At 62.9% G+C, this 20,246-nt stretch overlaps 1 protein-coding gene across 1 annotated transcript; it reads right to left on the reverse strand.

Moving 5' to 3' along the window:
* Positions 1-1,732: 1,732 nt before the first annotated feature.
* On the reverse strand, positions 1,733-15,910 carry CPNE7 (copine 7). The gene is made up of 15 exons (XM_066348462.1): positions 15,669-15,910; positions 13,874-14,056; positions 9,891-9,965; positions 9,655-9,729; positions 9,080-9,163; positions 8,561-8,650; positions 8,371-8,469; positions 7,552-7,638; positions 7,136-7,195; positions 6,213-6,346; positions 5,519-5,573; positions 5,005-5,056; positions 4,806-4,939; positions 3,048-3,284; positions 1,733-2,336 (listed from the first exon to the last, which is right to left on the reverse strand). Exons 1-15 carry the CDS (start codon positions 15,840-15,842, stop codon positions 2,199-2,201), a joined length of 1,677 nt encoding a protein of 558 aa, XP_066204559.1. The 5' UTR covers positions 15,843-15,910; the 3' UTR covers positions 1,733-2,198.
* Positions 15,911-20,246: the final 4,336 nt, after the last annotated feature.

Genomic DNA, 20,246 nt, shown 5'->3' on the forward strand with positions numbered 1-20,246 from the left:
TGGTTCAGGTGCCGTTTCTCTGTGCTCCACTTCTCCCGTGTTGGCGTCATTCTCAGGTGGGCTTGCCCAGTGGTGGCACAGTGGGCACCAAGGCTCCCGGCTCCCAGCCCACTGGTTTAGCAACCAGAGGAAAAGCCAAAGGTTACCAAAAATCCCAGGACCAAATCTCATTGGCTAGATCAGGTCATGTGCCCCCACCCCCCCAGCCAATCACTGTGGCCAGAGGACAGCATGCTCTCTGATTGGCTAAGCCTGGGTGGAGTCTCCACTAAATATATGGAACTGTGAAGTAATGGGGGGGGAGTGGGGCCCTGAACAAAACTGGGCTGCTCTTAAGAAGGAGATGGGCATCCTGTCAGCCCTGCGCCCTGGGCCATAAGCACTTCCTGTTTCTTGTGCCCCCGGCAGAGGCAGACGGCCTTCTCAGCCTGGGCATCCTGACAGCAGAGCTCTGGACTCTCCCTGCCCCAGCCCACGCCCCAGCAGCCCCTCACACCTGCAGGTGCCCAGCCCCACCGGCCGATGGCAGGGTCTCCTGGCCGCTGCCTTGTTCTTCCCCACCCAACCCTGCCCTGGCCCCCTGGCTGGGGCGTCCTCAGTGGGCTGCTCCTCGCTGCTCTCTGGGGCTTCAGCCTCTGCTCCCTGCCTGCTTCACGGGTCCTGGAAGTGGCCACATCCCACTGAGACAACAGCTCTGGGAGGGTACCACCCTCTGCAGCCAGCTCAGCGGGCCTCTGCCCTGCTGGAGGGCTGCTCCCTGGGCCACCACTGCCCCGTGCTGTGCCTGGACCCTCCCACTCTTTTCGTCTGACCCCTCTGTGCCTTCTGCTTCCCCTAAGATTTCAACTGGCCAGCCTCACAGCTCTGTCCCTGAGTGGAGCCCAGGACCTGTCTGAGGCTTCCTGTCTCTGGAACCATTGTATCATCACACAGGTCTCAGAGCCTGGGTCAGGATGAGGCTGACACTTGCCCCTCCGCCTTGGGGCCCCCAACGTCACCCACCTACCCTGTGCCTAGCTGCCTCCCAGCGTGGGGGAGCTACTTCTCTGTTGTCCTCTTCACTGCCAAAGAGCCCAACGTTGGCCCTTCCAGCATTCAGTGTAGCCAGGTTACCATGGCAATGTCCATTATCCCTGCTTAACAGGAGATGAATCAGAGCTAAAAATAGGCCTCCAGAGTAGATGGACGGATGGATGGGTGAATGGATGGGTGGATGGATGGACAGATGAGTGGATGATGGGTGGGCCAATGGGTAGTGGACCTGAATTCAGGATCAGGACTGTTTGTTTCTCTCAGACGAGATAATTCAGGGGAAATCTCAATTAGAACCCCACTCCTGCAAGGCTGGGAGGCCCTGGCAAGTGGGGCCCCCTTACGCACAGAGCGTATTGCTTGCTGTGCGTAGTAGGTCCTCATAAAGCCAAGTGCAGGCTGAGGTCCCTGGGGGCCCTGCTGGCAGCCCCTCCCCATCTGAGCCTAGCAGGGGTCACTCGGAAGTTGGGCAGCCATTGAGCCCTCTGACCCCCTCCCCCCAGGGTCCAGCCTTCCTGACACCCTCGTGTCGCTGGGAAAGCCCTGCATGCAGTCCAGGAGGGACCCAGTGGGCCTGGGTCTAGAAGATTCCCTGTCCCAGGGATGAGGCTGGAAGGGGCAGACGCTGCTCCTTCCGGTACTGAGGCAGTCCTCCTCTGCAGAGGTGGGGACCAAGGGGCTCAGTAAATGCACAAACTACTGCCAGGAAAAGATGACCTTTTATTGCACCTGAGCTCCCAGCCGCGGCCCCACAATGCAGGTGCTGAGGCAGGGCGCTGAGAGCTGGGGCAGGGAGGGGCAGGAAAGGGCTACAAGCTGGGCACAGAGCAGTCTAACTGTGGGGACAGGGGTCTGGGGGCACCCGGCTTCCTCCATGATGGGGACGCTGCCTGCTGGCCCCTCCCCATGAAGATTAGGTGCAGAGCAGAACCTCCAATCCCTCCTGCTCTCTCCTGAGGCGGGGCTGGGCATGGGGGCTACCACCAGCCCCCACACCTTCAATTCTTGCTTCTGGACTTCCCTTCAGCCTTGGGGGGCCCCAGAGGACCAGTGGTGGGCCTGGGCTGGGGGACAGGAGGCCTGTGGGAGTCAGGGGGAATCGAAGGAACCCCAAGGGTGCTGGAGACAGGAAGCATCCCTGGCTGAACTCCCCTCTCTGCGGGTCCTCATGGTGTGCGGCCCGGGCCACTGTCCTGGGTGTGGGCGCTGAGGCCTCGAGGAGGAAGCTCCTTGTGGCTATAATACTCCACCACCTGCTTGGGCACCTCGGCCAGGACACACTTGGCCAGGGCCGCGGGGGTTGCCTGCGGAGAGGGGACAACGTGCTCATGTTGGTGGCCTTCCCCATCCTCCGTGCCCCTGACCTGGTCACACCCCAGCCTCGTCCTCTAGAGCCTGCCTGCCACATGGTGTGGGATCAGCTTAGGGGACCACAGTGAGGAATTCACCTAGTAGCCAGAGGAGCCTTGGTTAAACATACAGATCCCAACATAGGAGATGGCAGTGCCTCTGGCCGTCCCCACAGCAGTGGACACTGTGAGTGACATCTGATGGGCTCCAGGCCCTGTCCTGAGTGGCATACATGCTCACGTGACGCTCCCCTCAGGGGGCTCCAGCTCGCCAAGCACAGAGAACATGGCCGCAGCAGGCAGGGAGGTGACCTCGTGGCCCAGGTCCCGGCCCCACGCTCCCCAGTGAAGCTGAGTGTCTCAGTGACAGAGCTCCATCGCGTGCGTCCCTGTGACGGGCTTTCCTTTCTGTGGCACTAAGAGGTTTGAGAGACTGGGTTTACGGGCCATGGTGCAAGGCTGTCCTAGGTGTCGCTTGGACATTCTTCCTAACAGAACGCAGCTCCCGTCCGGCTCAGGAGGGGGAGGGGCGGGGCGGCTTGGGCTCTGTCCACTTGGTGCCTGTCCCTCCCAGTTTGCTTCCTGAGTGGGCCCTGCCACAGTCACCGGGACAGTGGGCACCTCTGGGGCTGGGCCCTTGACCCCCAGCCTGTCCCGAGCACTCACGTTCTTGAGCTCCCGGAAAGGCACAAATTGGACGATGTCCCGGAGCGCGGGCTCGCCCCGCGGGGAACGCAGGACGCCATCGTCCCCGTCCAGGACCTGCATGTCCGTGAAGTCGGCGTTGCCCACGCCCACGATGATGATGGACATGGGCAGGTGGGAGGCGCGCACGATGGCCTCCCGCGTGTCCGCCATGTCGGTCACCACGCCGTCCGTCAGGACCAGCAGGATGTAGTATTGCTGGGGACACAGGGGAGGAGTGGAGGCCCCCTTGAGGGCAGCTGCCTCCCCCGCTCTGTCAAGCCCCCAAGTCCAACAACCAGTCTTCTTCCCAGAAGGCCGGAGGCTGACCCAGACACCCCTGAGCCGTGGTTTACAAGCTCCTCTGGAGTGTGTTTGCTGAAGTAGAACACTTAACAGGTACATGACAACCACGGTGCGTCTGAGCCTTGCCCTGTGCACACGCTGCCCAAGGCACCGGTCTCCCGGCACAGATCGAGGACCGAGGCCAGGGAGGAGGGGTCTGCAGGGGGCTCCCCACACCCCGAAGAGACCCTGAGACCTGAGGAACGAAACTTAGAGAGGAGACCCCGGACGACGGGTGGACGTGGGCACGTGGAGAGGAAGGAGTTCACAGGAGGTGTCGCCTCCAGTGTCCCACCCATGAAAGCTCCATGGTGGTCACCGTCAGAGTGTCCCTGCTGTGAGCAGATGTACACAGGGAATTTGGGGAGGGGTGTCAGGAGGTGAGCAGTCGGCTCTCAAATAGTCCAGAAAGAGACAGCAGATACATAGGGGGAGAGGGGGCCAGGCAGGACTCAGCGATCACCGAGTCCGGGGAAAGGGTGTGCCGAAACCATGGTCCTGGTCTCACCACTCTTCTGTGAATTTGATGTTGTTTTCAAAATAAAAGTGAAAAGAAAGCAGCCGATCAGCTGTGCCCAGCACAGACTGGTGTACAAAACACAGAGAGGGGCCCTGGCTGGTTGGCTCAGTGGTAGAGCGTTGGCCTGGTGTGCAGGAGTCCCGGGTTCGATCCCTGGCCAGGGCACACAGGAGAAGTGCCCATCTGCTTCTCCACCCCTCCCACTCTCCTTCCTCTCTGTCTCTCTCTTCCCCTCCCGCAGCCAAGGCTCCATTGGAGCAAGGTTGGCCCTGGCGCTGAGGATGGCTCTGTGGCCTGTGCCTCAGGCGCTAGAATGGCTCTGGTTACAGCAGAGCAACGCCCCAGATGGGCAGAGCATCGCCCCCTGGTGGGCAGAGCGTTGCCCCTGGTGGGCGTGCCGGGTGGATCCCGGTCGGGCGCATGCGGGAGTCTGTCTGACTGCCTCCCCGTTTCCAGCTTCAGAAAAATACAAAAACAAACAAACAAAACACAGAGAGGTCAAGCCGCACAGCCTGGAAGCACAATATTCATTGTGCAAGTCAAGAACACGTGCACACACACGACACCCTATGCACAGCAGAACAATCTCAGTTGCCGGCTGCAGCAGGAGTGGAGGACGGGATGGGAGAGCCGTGGTCCCTCCAGGTGAGAATTCCCCCCGTGGTCCCTCCAGGTGAGAATTCCCCTTGAGCTTTGCGATCAGAAGTGAGCCAGCCGCTTTGGGGCCCCGTGCCTCCCCCCACACCAGCTTCTGCCTTCCAGCCTCAGGGCCTTTGCACGAGCTGTCCCCACCTCACACATAGTCTACCCTCGTCCCCATGCCACCTGCACCCACTGTGTGCAGTGCCCCCCGTGCTGCTGCCCCAGGTACCTACAGAGGCCTCCCCAGTGTGCTCCTCGGCCGCGGCCGTGCGGGCCACCTTGTTGATGATGGGAGCCACGTTGGTGGGGCCGTAGAGCTGGACCCTGGGCAGGCAGTCCTGGTAGGCCTCCACCACACCCTGGATTCCTGTGTGGGGGGGAGGTGGTGAGTCAGGCCCTCTGCGGCCCCCGCCCAGCCTCTCGGGCTCCTACCTTCACACTCGTCGTCCTCAGGGTTGAAATTGATGGCAAAGTCGTGGGACACCTGAGTGAACACAAAAGGGACCTGTCAGCCGGCCCAGCCTCCCGGGACCCCACAGCCTTGCCCTTTGGGAGAGGTAGGTTTGGAGACCCACGTGGGAAGAGCTTCCCTGGAAGGGAGTTCCCAGGACAGATGGCAGACAGGGCTGGGCATTCTCCAGCCCTGGGACCCAGCAGGACCTGAGACCCTGCGTTGCATTACCAATAGGTCCCCCCCATGGTTTTCTGCCTAAGCCAGTTGGACTGTTATTTGTAAGTGGAGGATTCCGGATGAATGTCCTTCTTTTTCTGTCTCCAGAGGTCAAAGTCAGCCCCTCTGCAGGCTGGGAAGCCAGGGTCCCTGCACCTGTCACATGGTAGCAAGTCCCAGTGGAAGGGAAGCCACTAGGGGTTCCAGGACCCAGGAGAACCTCTGCTGGGAGGAGCACGGGGGAGACACCGAGGCCCCGGCCTGCAGCTGTCTTACCTCAAACTTGGGGGGGATCCGGGCTCCAAACCCCAAAGCAGAGAATCTCTTGTCACTGGAAGAGAGGCGGCCCTGTCACACAGGGTCCCCGACTCAGGGGTGGGCCTGTGGGTGCTTTGGGCAACACTCTGAGCAGCCCCTTTGTAACCCAGCCAGGCTCTGTGCCAAGCCCCGGGGGAAACTGAGGCACAGTGTAGTGCAGAGCCTGCTGCGTGCAGGTGGGGACAGAGCCCCTGGATGGCTCTGGCCGTCCCCGATGCTGCCTCCTCCCACTTTGCTCCCGGCCCGGGTGCCTGCTGGGAGGGTGGCTTCTTGCCTGCTGGACAGCTGCCCAACCCGCCCCTGGACAGCAGGCTTGCCCCTTCCTGGCCTCAGTTTACTGCTCTGTAAAGTGGGACTTAGACCCTCCCCATGTCTGCGTGAAGGGTGAGCATGACCCTGTGGTAAAGGACAGCCCCACACGGGCACAGGACTCTGACCCCTGCGCCACCCTGGGAGCCGCACCTGCCTGAGGGTCAGCCACCCGGGTGCCTGGTCTGCCAAGAGGAGCCAGCCCCTCCGGCTGCCACCAGCCGTGCCGTGCGCTCCCGGCCTTGGGTGGGTTCCTTTGGATCAATGAGCATGTCCACGGTGCCCACCCCACGGTCCAGGCCCGAGCTGGAGCCTGGGGCAGGGTGGGCGTGGGAGGACACACCTGTCATAGTCCTGGCAGACCTCGCCCACGGCCACCAGCGCCTGCAGGTACTCGTTGGGCTGGAAGGGGTTGATGTAGTGCAGGGAGCAACTGTTCCGCGGGTCGCCGTTGGAGGCCGTGAAGTCGATGGCCACCTGCGGAGGCCCCCACGGTGACTCCAGAGCCCTTCTCCCGCCTGGCCTGAGGTGGGGTCCTGCACCCCCATTTGACAGGTAACGGAAATCCAGGCTTAGGGAGCATCTCAGCGCGGTTCCCCGGGCCTTGCAGGGATCCCTGTGGGGACACCAGTCGGTGCCTCCTGCGTCCAGAGCCACTCGGCTGGACTCGTGAGCCAGGCAGCGGGAAGGGGCTGGGCACCTCTGAGCTCCCACCGTCTCTGCCACCCTCTCCGAGGAGCCAGCCCTGCGCTCTGGTCCCCGGCACCTGCTCGGTCCTGCCCCTCAGGTGAGTCTGATTGTTCAGTGAAGTGAGGGGGATGGAGGACCGGCAGGAGGGGGCAGAGGACCCTGGGCTCTCTGTCCAGCTGCCCTGCGTCCGTGGTTCTTGAGAGGGCCACACCGCTTCGTGCTGTCATTCCTGTTGTACCTGGGAGTCAATGCCTCCTTGTTCTTTCCTTGTGCATTTTCTCTGTCGCTATGTTTTTGTTGAGAGTGAGTCCTGGCCACCTCCCTCCCGAGGGTGCCGGCTTCCCTGCACAGCAGGAGGACCCTCAAGAACGGGCACACGAAGGACTTTGTGCCTGGGGAGGGGCCTCCAGGTTTGGCAGAAGGGCCTCACCGTCCTCCTATCTCTTCCCACCTCTGTCCTGGATGTCAAACCAACTCTGAGCTCCCTCCAGGCTGGGGAGGGACCACCGGGAGCTGCGGGGCCTGGGTGCTGACCCCCGTCTTTCTGCGGTATGCAGGGGGGCCCCAGGAACTCACTGTGAAGTGGATCTGGCAGCCGCCCATGATGTAGTCCAGGAAGGAGTAAACCCTGGAGAGCTTCCAGGCAGCAGAGTCAGCAGGGTTTGCCCACGACACTACACCCCCCTCCCCCCCGCCCCGCCGCTGAGGCCGGAGCTGTAGGGCTGCAGGGTTGAGGGGGGGGACTGCCGGGTGCCCTCCCCGCTCAGCCCCTCCTCTGTCTCCCTCTCCCCTTCTCCACTCCACCCGTCTCCTCCCCCGTATGTTGGGTACCACCAGGCATGAGGAACAGGCCCTCAAGAGTCCCTCTGACATCGGAGGACTCTGAGATGGGGTCGCTCCTTGCTGTTTGCTGTCGGCAGAGCTTAGACCTTAGACGGGGGCCCGGTCCCGAGGGCAGGTGGGGAGGGTCTTCGGGCTGGGGCTGCACTCACCTTCAAGTCTGCCAGGATGACCACCCCCGAGTTCTTGTAGTGACGCTTCTTCTGTTTGTACTTGGCATTCACGCATTCCCACTGGGCCTGGGGGACAGGGACAGGCAGAGACTCTACCCGGAGTGCCAGCACCAACACCCCACCCTCAGGGGCCTGGGGGACAGGGACAGGCAGAGACCCCACCCGGAGTGCCAGCACCAACACCCCACCCCCAGGGGCCTGGGGGACAGGGACAGGCAGAGACCCCACCCAGAGTGCCAGCACCAGCACCCCACCCCCAGGGGCCTGGGGGACAGGGACAGGCAGAGACCCCACCCGGAGTGCCAGCACCAACACCCCACCCCAAGGGGCCTGGGGGACAGGGACAGGCAGAGACCCCACCCAGAGTGCCAGCACCAGCACCCCACCCCCAGGGGCCTGGGGGACAGGGACAGGCAGAGACCCCACCCAGAGTGCCAGCACCAGCACCCCACCCCAAGGGGCCTGGGGGACAGGGACAGGCAGAGACCCCACCCAGAGTGCCAGCACCAGCACCCCACCCCCAGGGGCCTGGGGGACAGGGACAGGCAGAGACCCCACCCGGAGTGCCAGCACCAGCACCCCACCCCCAGGGGCCTGGGAGGCCCGAGAACGTGTCCTGCTCGGTTTCCCAGCTGTCTCTGCTCTGGCCTCCGGGCAGGTGCGGTGAGTCATAATCGGGTCTTCTCCAGAGGACCCAGCGCCCACCTGCTTCCTGGGCTGCTGCTCCAAGAAGACCCCTCAAAGCCGGGTTAGGACCCGGTTCCCAGAGCCTCAGTGACCGGGAGGGGCCCAGCTTACCTGGTCCTCGCTAAAGGCCCTCTGCATCTCGGCGAAGGTGGTGGTGAATTCTCCGATGAAGTCATGCCTCCCGCGGGAGTCATGATCCCAGACCAGGCACTGTGGAGCCCGGGCCGCTCAGCCGTGTGCACGAGGGCCCAGCCTAGTGTCCCCGGCCCCCGGCCCCCCCTGCCTGGCCGGTCAGCCCCACCTTCAAAGGCCTCGTCTCCTCGCAGCTGCACAGGGAGTTCAGCGACACCTTGAAGGGTTCCCACACTGGGCTGAGGTTGTTCTTCACCACCTGTGGGCGGGGAGGCCGTCTGGGGGTGCTGCCTCAGGCCTGGAGCTGAGTTTCCAGACCTCATCCCTTTGGGAAGCACCTTCGTACCTTTGCCATGTCCCTGGGCCACCTGGGCTTCTTTTTCTTAAATAGACTCTTTTCTAAAAACTGAAATTAATGTATCTAAAGAGGAAATGCTCCCTCACTGCTGTCCCTGAAACGCCTGTCACCTGCAGGTTGTGACAACAATACAATCGCTGAATCCTCCCACTGTCGCTCCACACCCACCGGTTCCCTGTCCACATGGGGATGGTGGGTGCTGGGAGTGCTGACCCCCACAGTCGTGCTATCCGGGGGGCACGGGGGAGGGGCGGGCCGGCTGTCCTGCAGGGAATGTCAGCTCTTCGGGTCACGCCCGCAGCTCCGAGGGCGCCAGGCGTGGACCCTCACCTCCGTCCTGTACACCAGCTGCTCGCTCTGGTCGTCGTTGATGCGGTACAGCTCCAGGAAGGGGTCCGACTTGCTGAAGACATCCTGCAGGGGCAGCGGGGTGTGCGGCTCCAGTGGGCGCCCCGGCCGCACGCTGCACTTTCCTGGCTGCCCCTGCGTTTCCAGAGCCTCTGTCTCCTCGGCCATCAAACGAGGACACAGCTCTCCCTGAGAAGGTCTCAGACAGCCAACGCCTTGCCTGGCCTCTAGAGCCTTCACTGGCTCCCCAGCGCCCTCGCTGTAACTTTCTCTGGCCTCAGGTGCACAGCTGCAGCCAACACCACCCGCTGCCCCCATGGCCTGTCCCCGAGGCTCAGAAAGGGCACAGCCGAGCTCACAGCAATGATGGAAACACCATGATGGCCCCACGTGGGACCCCAAGAGCTGCTCACTGAGCACATGGCTTGTTTCCCCAAGACCAGTTCTGTCCCACATCCTCTCACAGGGGGAAGGCCTTGACGCAGGGGCCCCAGCTGGGCCGGGCGTCTCTCATCCTTCCGCCAGCCCCCAGCCCCAGGAGGGCACCCCACACTCACCTTGTCGTCCAGCTTCCAGGCCCGGAAGGAGAGCTCTACATACCCATTGTTTGTGGAGATGTCCTCAGCTATCACCTGGGCAGGATGAAGCCACAGCTCTGAACTCGAAGGACAGGGCCCACCCCCACCCTTCCCTGACAGAACTGCAGCCCACTGGGGGGAGGCGTCTGAACCCCCCCAGGACCTCTCTAGTCAGCAGGATGGGCGGGGGCTGGGTGAGAGGGCAGTGGCCTCACCGTGATGGTAGATTTGCCCGCATTCCTGCCAAACTTCAGCAGCAGGGGGCGGGTCATCTTCTTCTGGGCCACAATCTGGAAGTCAGGAAGGTCAGGGAAGGGTCGGTCCCTGCCCCCCCTGGGGACCCTGTGTCCTCACCTGGTGGCTTGGTTCCTCCAAACCTGCTGGACAGGGCCCTGTGCCCTCGGGTCTGGCGGTCACCAGTCCAAGGACCGCTCCCGAGATGTCCATCTGTGTGGCCACCTCCTGCTCTGCCCAGCACCCTCACTTCACCACCTCATGGGCCCCCCATTGCCATGAATCAGAGGAAACTGAGGCTCAGGGAGGCGGTGAGAGCGACCATCCAGGGTCACAGGTGGGTGAGCAGGCATGCCTGCTCGTGTGGGCACTGGGCCTGTCAGGCAGCCCGTGGCTGGTACAGCTCCAGGCGGTGGTGCTGGGCTCGGGAGTCAGACTGGAGATGCAGCCCACCTCTTGCCTGCTGGTGCAGAGGACCCCACAGTGTGGACACCGGGGCTGCACCCTTCCTGGGTCTTGTCTCTCCACCCGGCTTCCTCCCCCATCAGACTAGAGCCCTGAGCTGAGGCTGGTGAGGAGACGCAGGGACGCTGGACGCAGCCAGGGGCACCTGCTCAGCGGAGGGCAGTGCTCAGGTGGCTGGGTGTCCTCGTCTGATAAGTGATGACCACCCCCCGTCCGGCTGCCAGAGAACCAATGACTTCCTACGTGGGGGCACTCCACCCTTCAATGGCCAGCGAAGATACCGAGTGCCCTCAGCTGTCACCACGGTGATAGTGGCCCTGACACTTGTTAGTGCTTACCTGCCCCCCCCCCCACGGGCTCCTGTCTGGGGGCAGCTGGGAGGACCGTGGCAGACTGAGCTGAGAGCAGGCAGGAGACAGGCTATTCCCACCCACCCATCAGGGGCTGCCTGGCTAACAGCTGCCAAGCTCTCGGGAACATTCTGTGCAGAAGAGAAAACAGGTCCAGGGGTGGGAAAGCTCTTTGCGAGGTGTGGGGGCTCGTGCAGTGCCCCCCAGATTCTCCCATTGGTGGGCTTCACTTCTGGGATCTCTCATTAGGAGAAATGGACAGCTGGTCTGGTAACAGTTAGTGGCCAGTAGCACTTCCTGCCCGCGGCTCTGGGCTGGTCATGCCGTTCAGTTAGACTGAGCGCTTCAGTAGCCGCTGTGGTGGCTTTGCTCTCAGTGGCCGTGTCCTGGATGAGGAGGGTCAGGCAGAGGTCAGGGACTCGCTCAAGGTCACAGCACTGGGATGTGAGACCAGTATCTCACCCTCCCACCCCCCCCCACCCCCAGGGAATGAGGCTGTGCAGACCTGGGGAGTCGGCTAGGGGGGCTACAGAGCAGGAGGTCCTTGATGGGAGTGTTTGTTGTCTAAAATTTACATGAACATCCAGACATGTGTCCATGGATCTGTAGCCATGCATGTGTGCAGGCATGTGCCTATACATGGGTTCGTGTGCACATATATACACGTTCTTTTTTTCTTTTTTTTTGTATTTTTCTGAAGTTGGAAACGGGGAGGCAGACAGACTCCCGCATGTGCCCGCCCGGGATCCACCCGGCATGCCCACCAGGGGGCAATGCTCTGCCCATCTTGGGGCATCGCTCTGCCGCAATCAGAGCCATTCTAGCGCCTGAGGCAGAGGCCACAGAGCCATCCTCAGCGCCCGGGCAAACCCTGCTCCAATGGAGCCTCGACTGCGGGAGGGGAAGAGAGAGACAGAGAGGAAGGAGAGGGGGAGGGGTGGAGAAGCAGATGGGCGCTTCTCCTGTGTGCCCTGGCCGGGAATCAAACCCGGGACTCCTGCACGCCAGGCTGACGCTCTACCACTGAGCCAACCGGCCAGGGCCTACACATGTTCATTATGTGTGCACGTACACATGTGCCTGTGTATGCATGTATGTACACACATGCCCTGTGCATGCACGTGCATGTGTCCACATTTATATGTGCATGCACATGTGTGTGCATCTGTGTCATGGGTGTGCTATTCTCTTCCATGCTAACGATGGCAGGTGGGAGGCCAGCACCTGGGTGACCTCCTGCCCCACTGCTTTTCCTTGGGGCCGTGTTCTTCCTAATGCCAGTCTTTTTATCTGTGAAATGGGAGAGAGAAGGATGTGCCCTGAACCAGCTCTGGCCCAGGCAGCAAGGGGATGAGTCACACAGACATCATGTTGTGTGAAAGACACCGGACACAAGTGAGAACATCCCGTGTGATTCACGGACACGAGGTTCTAGAACAGGCTGCAGAGGAGTGAGGGTGTCCTGTGCGATTTGGGGATGCTCAGGTGTACACAGGTGTCTAAACTCATCAGTCTCAAGCCTTACAGTCTACATATCCTCTTGTGTGTCAATTAGACTTCAGTGAAAAAAGAAATGCCCTCCCCCCACGGCTTCTGTGGGCACTCAGTGTCGGGCATGTGAGATGCTCCGTGCACAGCCTGGCGCTGGGCTCTTCTTACATGGATGGTGGGGGGCGGGATGCAGTGTCGCCCCTCTACCTGGGGGAGCTGGACGAACAGCCCTGCTGGGCCGGCCTCCATCACAGGGAGGGACAGGGAGGGACAGGGAGGCCTGCGTGCTGATGAAAAGGGCTCCCTCACGCCAGGAAAGTGAAAAGAGCATGTTACAGAACAACGTGTGCAATTTGTGTTTTAAAACCATATAGAGAAAAAATTACACGCTCATTTCCTTTTGTGAGAACACATACTTCTCTCTGGTCGGACGTAGCAGAGCCAGGGCTCAGGGCAGGAGGGAGACAGGTCAGACTTTTATAGTCTCTGAATTGTGATCGTATTACCCAGTTCAAAATGACGCATTTTAAAAAATGACTAATATGGAATTTTAAAGAGAAGTAGCCATGGAGATGGCACAGCTAGGGCGCCCCTCCCGAGGGCCTGTGGAGCCTGTCCCCAGCCACCATGCTGTCACACCAGCTCTCAGGCTAGCCCAGCTGCCTTTCAGCCCTCCCGGGTAGTCTCTCTTGCCCTCGTCTCTCCCAGGGGACAGGGTGCCCACCTGCCCTCGTCCCTCCCCAGGGGACAGGGTGCCCACCTGCCCTCGTCCCTCCCAGGGGGACAGGGTGCCCACCTGCCCTCGTCCCTCCCCAGGGGACAGGGTGCCCACCTGCCCTCGTCCCTCCCAAGGGGACAGGGTGCCCACCTGCCCTCGTCCCTCCCCGGGGGACAGGGTGCCCACCTGCCCTCGTCCCTCCCAGGGGGACAGGGTGCCCACCTGCCCTCGTCCCTCCCCGGGGGACAGGGTGCCCACCTGCCCTCGTCCCTCCCAGGGGACAGGGTGCCCACCTGCCCTCGTCCCTCCCAGGGGACAGGGTGCCCACCTGCCCTCGTCCCTCCCCAGGGGGGACAGGGTGCCCACCTGCCCTCGTCCCTCCCAAGGGGGACAGGGTGCCCACCTGCCCTCGCCTCTCCCCAGGGGACAGGGTGCCCACCTGCCCTCGCCCCTCCCAGGGGGACAGGGTGCCCACCTGCCCTCGTCCCTCCCAAGGGGGACAGGGTGCCCACCTGCCCTCGCCTCTCCCCAGGGGACAGGGTGCCCACCTGCCCTCGTCCCTCCCAGGGGACAGGGTGCCCACCTGCCCTCGTCCCTCCCAGGGGGACAGGGTGCCCACCTGCCCTCGTCCCTCCCAGGGGGACAGGGTGCCCACCTGCCCTCGTCCCTCCCAGGGGGACAGGGTGCCCACCTGCCCTCGTCCCTCCCCGGGGGACAGGGTGCCCACCTGCCCTCGTCCCTCCCAGGGGGACAGGGTGCCCACCTGCCCTCGCCCCTCCCAGGGGACAGGGTGCCCACCTGCCCTCGCCCCTCCCAGGGGACAGGGTGCCCACCTGCCCTCGTCTCTCCCAGGGGACAGGGTGCCCACCTGCCCTCGCCCCTCCCCAGGGGACAGGGTGCCCACCTGCCCTCGCCCCTCCCAAGGGGACAGAGTGCCCACCTGCCCCAAGGTGCACTCCATGCCCCCCAGGAAGTCGTCGTCCTGGAAGCCGAGAGTGCCGGGCCCGTGGCTGTCGTAGACCTCGAAACGCAGCTTCTGTGCCTCCTCAAAGTAGTAGTCGAGGGTGAAGACCTTGGAGAACACGGGGTGCAGGCAGCTCCGGACCACCTCCGTCCTGTCCACCTGCAGCAGCCAGGCGAGCAGACCACAGGGAAGGACTTCCACCAGGCACTCCCCAAGGCCTGGCCCCCAGCCCGCGGACTCCCCTCTCCTGGGGTGTTGACTCCTGGGTCACACCCTGAGAAGCCCCGCCCCCAGCCTGCCTCCACCATCAGGACTCAATTCCAGTGCTGCTGACTCTCCGGAGACCCTGGACACCTCCCTCCCTGAAGTAGAGGTGCCTCCCGGGGATGCAGCTGCTCTGCCTCTCCCCGTCTCATCCCCATGTCACGATGGAGCCACTGAGGCTCATCTCTCTGGGAGAGGTCTAAGTCAAGGACAGAGCCCTGGAACCTGGGCTGGGCAAACCCAAAGCCGGGCTCTCCCCCCAGCACCCAGCGGGACAGGCAGAGAGACTTCAGGGGCAGAGATGTCCCCTGGGTCCAGCTGTTTCCGTCCGAGTCAGCCCCTCCTCCTAGAGCACAATCCCAGCTGGACAGATTTCTGTGGCACCCTCCAGGGTCCCACAAACTCTGGAACCCCAAATGAGGCGTTGTCTGCATTAGGCAGCACTCAAGTCAAGCCACAAGGGCTAATGAGAGTTTTGGGCACAGGGCTCTTCCTGGACGCCCTCTTCAGTGTCCCCACTGCCAGGCAGACACTGGGCTGGGCTGCCTTCCACCCCTGAGATGGGGAATCCTCAGAATTTTTCAGCCCCAGGAGGCTGGTTGCACAGAGATGACAAGAAACCGTGCAAGGTCAGAGCACCTGCCCCTCAGCAGGGGGACCTCAGATGTGCCCCCTCCAGAGTACACCTGGGCTCCTGGTGGCCAACACCAGGGTCTGACGCCCCCACTGCCCTGCTTCCCTTCCCCGCCACTGAAGCCCTGGACCTCCTCTGCCGGCGCCCCTTCGAAGTGAGATGCTGACCGAGGAAGCTCTTTGTACAGCGCAGAGCACCCAGAGCTCCCCACCCGCTCGAAGGAAGGGCTGGGTGGGGAGGTGACAGGTGCCGCGGGCCCAAGGGGAGTCCCCCTCAGGAGCAGAGGGTGCCAAGGGGAGAACCCCAACCCTCAGGGACTAAAACCAGGTAAGCGGGGCGCAGGAACCCGGCCCCGAGTGGCTCCAGGGACGAGGCAATAGGCCGGGAAGCCCTCCGGGGTTTCCGGAGTCCCGAGATCAAGTCCCGGCCCCGGAGCCGCCGCTCCCCTTCCCTGCTCCGAGGCTTTGCGGGCTGAAGGATGAGGACCTGGCACAGAAGCGAAGCTCCTGGTTCTCCCGCGCACAGAGGGGGACCCGTGACCCCAGTCCAGCCCCTGCGTCCCCACCAGGCAGGCCATACCGCTCACTCCTGCGCGCCCTCACTTCCACGCCCCAAGTCAAGCCTCGAGACCCCGCGGGAACCTGGGGGGCACTCCCATCCGAGCACCCCGCTCCTCCGAGAGCCCGGTCCGTCGCTGCAGCCCCCAGCCCGGCCCCCGCCTCGCCCACAGCTCCTGGCACTCTCTCTCCAGACCCGGGAACCTCACCTCGACCCTGCGCGCCCCGGCTCTGGACACCCGGCCCTGCACCGCACTAGCGTGGCGAGCCCACCGTGGTCTCTGCGTCCCCGTCCCCAGCCGTCGCCCGGCCCTACCTGCCCCCACTGGCCCTGCGACTGCAGCAGCAGCACGACGCTGGGGTCGGACTTGGTGAGCGGGTCGCGGTCCAGCAGGTGCCGGCAGCTCAGACGCAGCTCCACCTTCGAGGCGCAGGGCGCGGGCACCACTCCGGGGGCCGCCGCCGCCCCGCGCTCCCAGCACGCGCTCATGTTCCCGGCGCCGGCGCGGGGGACCCGGCTAGGCGCACCGAGGGGCCGCTGCCCGCGAGTCAGCGCCGCCGCGCGGGCTAAAGATGGCCCGGGCAGGCGTGGCCGCGCGTCCCTGCACGGGCGCGGGCACACGTGGCTCCAGCGGCCGCCACCACGCGGGGACTGAGGGGGTGGGGCAGGTGGGACAGAGGACGGGCGGGGCCTGGGCAGGGGAGGAGAAACGGGGGGGGGCAGGGGAGAGGGCAGTGGGAGGGGGCTTGGGCCAGGGGCGCGGGGAAAGGAGGGGCCCAGGAGGGGGTGGGAGCGAGAACTGGGCAAGGGACTGCCAGGTGGGGGGGCCTTGATCCCACAACCCCTCTCCACGACCCTCCCCTGAGGAAGCCCCGCCCAGGTGAAGGGTTGAAGCCAGGGTGCGTCTTCCTGGACTATGCTAACCCCTCAGGGGCCCTGGGCCAAGGTCCCTCTGAGGGAGGAGGGGAGGGAGCAACGGAGCCCCAGCTTAGCACCAAATCCTCGGGCCCCTCCCTGAGCTCTTCAGCCCCACCTTCAGACTCTGAGGTGTTTAGTGATGGCCACCTCAATCCAGTTAGTGAGTGCCTACTGTGTGCCAGCACCTTGCCAGGCTGAGGCTGGAGACAGAAGAGCTGGAGTTCCCTTTCGTGGAACTTGTCACCCAGGAGCAGGGCTGGCCCCTCACTCTCCAGGGATGCCTGGGCTGAGGGCCAGAGTAACCAGGGGTGCCTGGGGCCCTTCCACACCCATCCCCCTCGCTCTCCAGGTGAGCCTGGGGCCCTTCCACACCCATCCCCCTCACTCTCCAGGTGAGCCTGGGGCCCTTCCACACCCATCCCCCTCGCTCTCCAGGTGAGCCTGGGGCCCTTCCACACCCATCCCCCTCGCTCTCCAGGTGAGCCTGGGGCCCTTCCACACCCATCCCCCTCGCTCTCCAGGTGAGCCTGGGGCCCTTCCACACCCATCCCCCTCGCTCTCCAGGTGAGCCTGGGGCCCTTCCACACCCATCCCCCTCGCTCTCCAGGGGTGCCTGGGGCCCTTCCACACCCATCCCCCTCACTCTCCAGGGGTGCCTGGGGCCCTTCCACACCCATCCCCCTCACTCTCCAGGTGAGCCTGGGGCCCTTCCACACCCATCCCCCTCGCTCTCCAGGTGAGCCTGGGGCCCTTCCACACCCATCCCCCTCACTCTCCAGGTGAGCCTGGGGCCCTTCCACACCCATCCCCCTCGCTCTCCAGGTGAGCCTGGGGCCCTTCCACACCCATCCCCCTCGCTCTCCAGGTGAGCCTGGGGCCCTTCCACACCCATCCCCCTCACTCTCCAGGGGTGCCTGGGGCCCTTCCACACCCATCCCCCTCACTCTCCAGGTGAGCCTGGGGCCCTTCCACACCCATCCCCCTCACTCTCCAGGTGAGCCTGGGGCCCTTCCACACCCATCCCCCTCACTCTCCAGGGGTGCCTGGGGCCCTTCCACACCCACCCCCCTCGCTCTCCAGGGGTGCCTGGGGCCCTTCCACACCCATCCCCCTCACTCTCCAGGGGTGCCTGGGCTGAGGGTCAGGGTCTAGCCAGGGGTGCCTGGGGCCCTTCCACACCCATCCCCCAGAGCTGAGTGGCAGTGGGGCTGAGCTCCGTGGGAAGGGGGCCCCACTCTCCCCTGTTCTTCATCCTCCCACCACCTGGTCCGGACAGGGAAGCCCTGCAGGAGAGGGGTGTTGGCAGATCAGAAACCACCTCTCAGCACATTCTCTCTGCAAATTTTTGCCTAAAAATAAGGCACAGACTTGACCAAAAGCCATGGCTGGAGGGAGGCAGGAAGGTGTAAGGCAAAGGGGTCCAGAGACAAGGGGAGCAGAGACCAGGCTCTGTGCACTCGGGCTGCTGAAGGCTCAGCCGGGGCCACCAGGACCCCAGAAGGTGTTCCTGGGGTCAGAGGGCCTGTCACCTGCAGGAGAACATGTCCCTGGGTGGCATTGGGTGTGGGAGGTTGTGCCACAGGGAGGACTCCCCACAAGCAGGATGTAAAGAACAGCGTCCCTGAAGACTGAACAGTGGGATTGTGCCTTGTGTGCCCCTGGATTGTGCCTTGTGAGCCCCTGGATTGTGCCTTGTGAGCCCCTGGATTGTGCCTTGTGTGCCCCTGGATTGTGCCTTGTGAGCCCCCGGATTGTGCCTTGTGTGCCCCCGGATTGTGCCTTGTGAGCCCCTGGATTGTGCCTTGTGTGCCCCTGGATTGTGCCTTGTGAGCCCCTGGATTGTGCCTTGTGAGCCCCTGGATTGTGCCTTGTGTGCCCCTGGATTGTGCCTTGTGAGCCCCCGGATTGTGCCTTGTGTGCCCCCGGATTGTGCCTTGTGAGCCCCTGGATTGTGCCTTGTGTGCCCCTGGATTGTGCCTTGTGAGCCCCTGGATTGTGCCTTGTGAGCCCCTGGATTGTGCCTTGTGTGCCCCTGGATTGTGCCTTGTGAGCCCCTGGATTGTGCCTTGTGTGCCCCCGGATTGTGCCTTGTGTGCCCCTGGATTGTGCCTTGTGTGCCTCTGGATTGTGCCTTGTGTGCCTCTGGATTGTGCCTTGTGTGCCCCTGGATTGTGCCTTGTGTGCCCCTGGATTGTGCCTTGTGAGCCCCTGGATTGTGCCTTGTGTGCCCCCGGATTGTGCCTTGTGTGCCCCTGGATTGTGCCTTGTGTGCCTCTGGATTGTGCCTTGTGTGCCTCTGGATTGTGCCTTGTGTGCCTCTGGATTGTGCCTTGTGAGCCCCTGGATTGTGCCTTGTGAGCCCCTGGAAGGCTTTGAAGAGAAGGCGAAGGTCCCAAGGCCGGATTGAGTGAGTTGGACCCCAGCACCCAGGCTGACTTCCTGAGCCCCTGTCTAATGAAGCGAGGGGTAGGTCACACACAGAGAGGAACGTGGAGCCAATCTGAAGCCCCTTCTCCCGTCCCACCCAGACCCTGTGCCCGCCCCTCTCTGAAGCTGGCCTGGGTTCAGATAGCTTTGGAAACCAGCTTGGAGCTGCTCTGGGCTTACCATCCCCTGTCTCTCCCAGCCCAGCTTTGCAGGGAGGGGGGAGGGGCGCTGAGTCTTTAGCTGCCCAGTTGGGCTGTGGGGACCTCTTGCACTTGCCTCCCAAAGCCAGCTTCCCCAGACCCCCGCCTGGGCTGCGTGCTGGACGGGACTCCTCCGCCATCCTGAGCTTCTATAGGGACAAGGATAGGGAACCCGGGCGAGGGGCTTACTCTGGTGAGCACCCAGCCCCACGAAGGCGCGTGCAGTCGCTCCTGGCAAGGCTCAGGGTCTTCCTGGTCAAGCTGCTCCTGCCGGGCCTTGGGGAACTATCCCGAAGTCTAACCCCCGAGCCCGACTTCAGCACCAAGGACAGCGCAAGCACCGGGCGCTCTTCTCTGGAGCTTCCGTGCCGCCTGCCACGGGGGTAACTCTCCCGGCCCATCCCACGGAAGACGAAAGGAGGGCATCGGTGACGCGCTCAGGGCTGCCCAGAGTGCGCGTGGTGATGCATGGCCCCTGGTTCAGCTCTCAGACAACATATGCTTTCACCATGGTAAGTGATAGGTGACATTTCCACCAGAGGAGAATTCAGAGTTGGGGAGTTAGTTCCAATCTCTGAAGCCCAGAGAGTCTAATGGATCCACGGGGTCTCCAGCCCCATTCCCACAGTGACAGGTCCCATAGTGTTACACTGGGTGTCTGCTTCAGGGCTCAGTGGCTCCCGACAACACCAACAGAGAGAAACTGCACAGGAAAAAGCTGGAGTCCTGTCGCCCTGGGCTTCGGGGCGGGGCCGGTGTGGCCTTCCGGGGGGGTCCGGGGGTGGGGGCAGCCAGCTTGTAGGGCTGCACATCCCCTCTTCACCGGCCAGGATACTCAGGCCCATGGCTGGGCTGGGCTGGGAGGGCAGAGTTCTGGCAGGGAGACGCAGGGAATGAGATGCCTCACTTTATATATGCTGTTGCCATTTTATAAGAAACATTAACACGTGTTCCCTGTTGAAAAACTGGAAATGGGAGACAGCAAGTGAAAATTAAGACCCAGCTCCCAGACATAAACTGCTAACATAGACTTTGAACCCCCATGAAAATCGATTAGTATTTGTTTTTCAAAAAGTTGCTTCTAGCCTGACCTGTGGTGGTGCAGTGGGTAAAGCGTCGACCTAGAATGCTGAAGTCGCCAGTTCAAAACCCCAGGCTCTCCTGGTCAAGGCACATATGGGAGTTGATGCTGTCTGCTCCTCCCCCTTTCTCTCTTTCTGTCTCTCTCTATATATCCTCTCTCTAAAATGAATAAATAAAATCTAAAAAAAAAAAAAATTGCTTCTAACCCTGAGCCCTCACCACACAGGGTTTGCAGACTGCCAGCTGGGGGGACTGCCCCATCACA

The sequence above is a fragment of the Saccopteryx leptura genome, chromosome 9, assembly GCF_036850995.1.
Source record: "Saccopteryx leptura isolate mSacLep1 chromosome 9, mSacLep1_pri_phased_curated, whole genome shotgun sequence".
NCBI classification, from domain to species: Eukaryota; Metazoa; Chordata; class Mammalia; order Chiroptera; family Emballonuridae; genus Saccopteryx; species Saccopteryx leptura.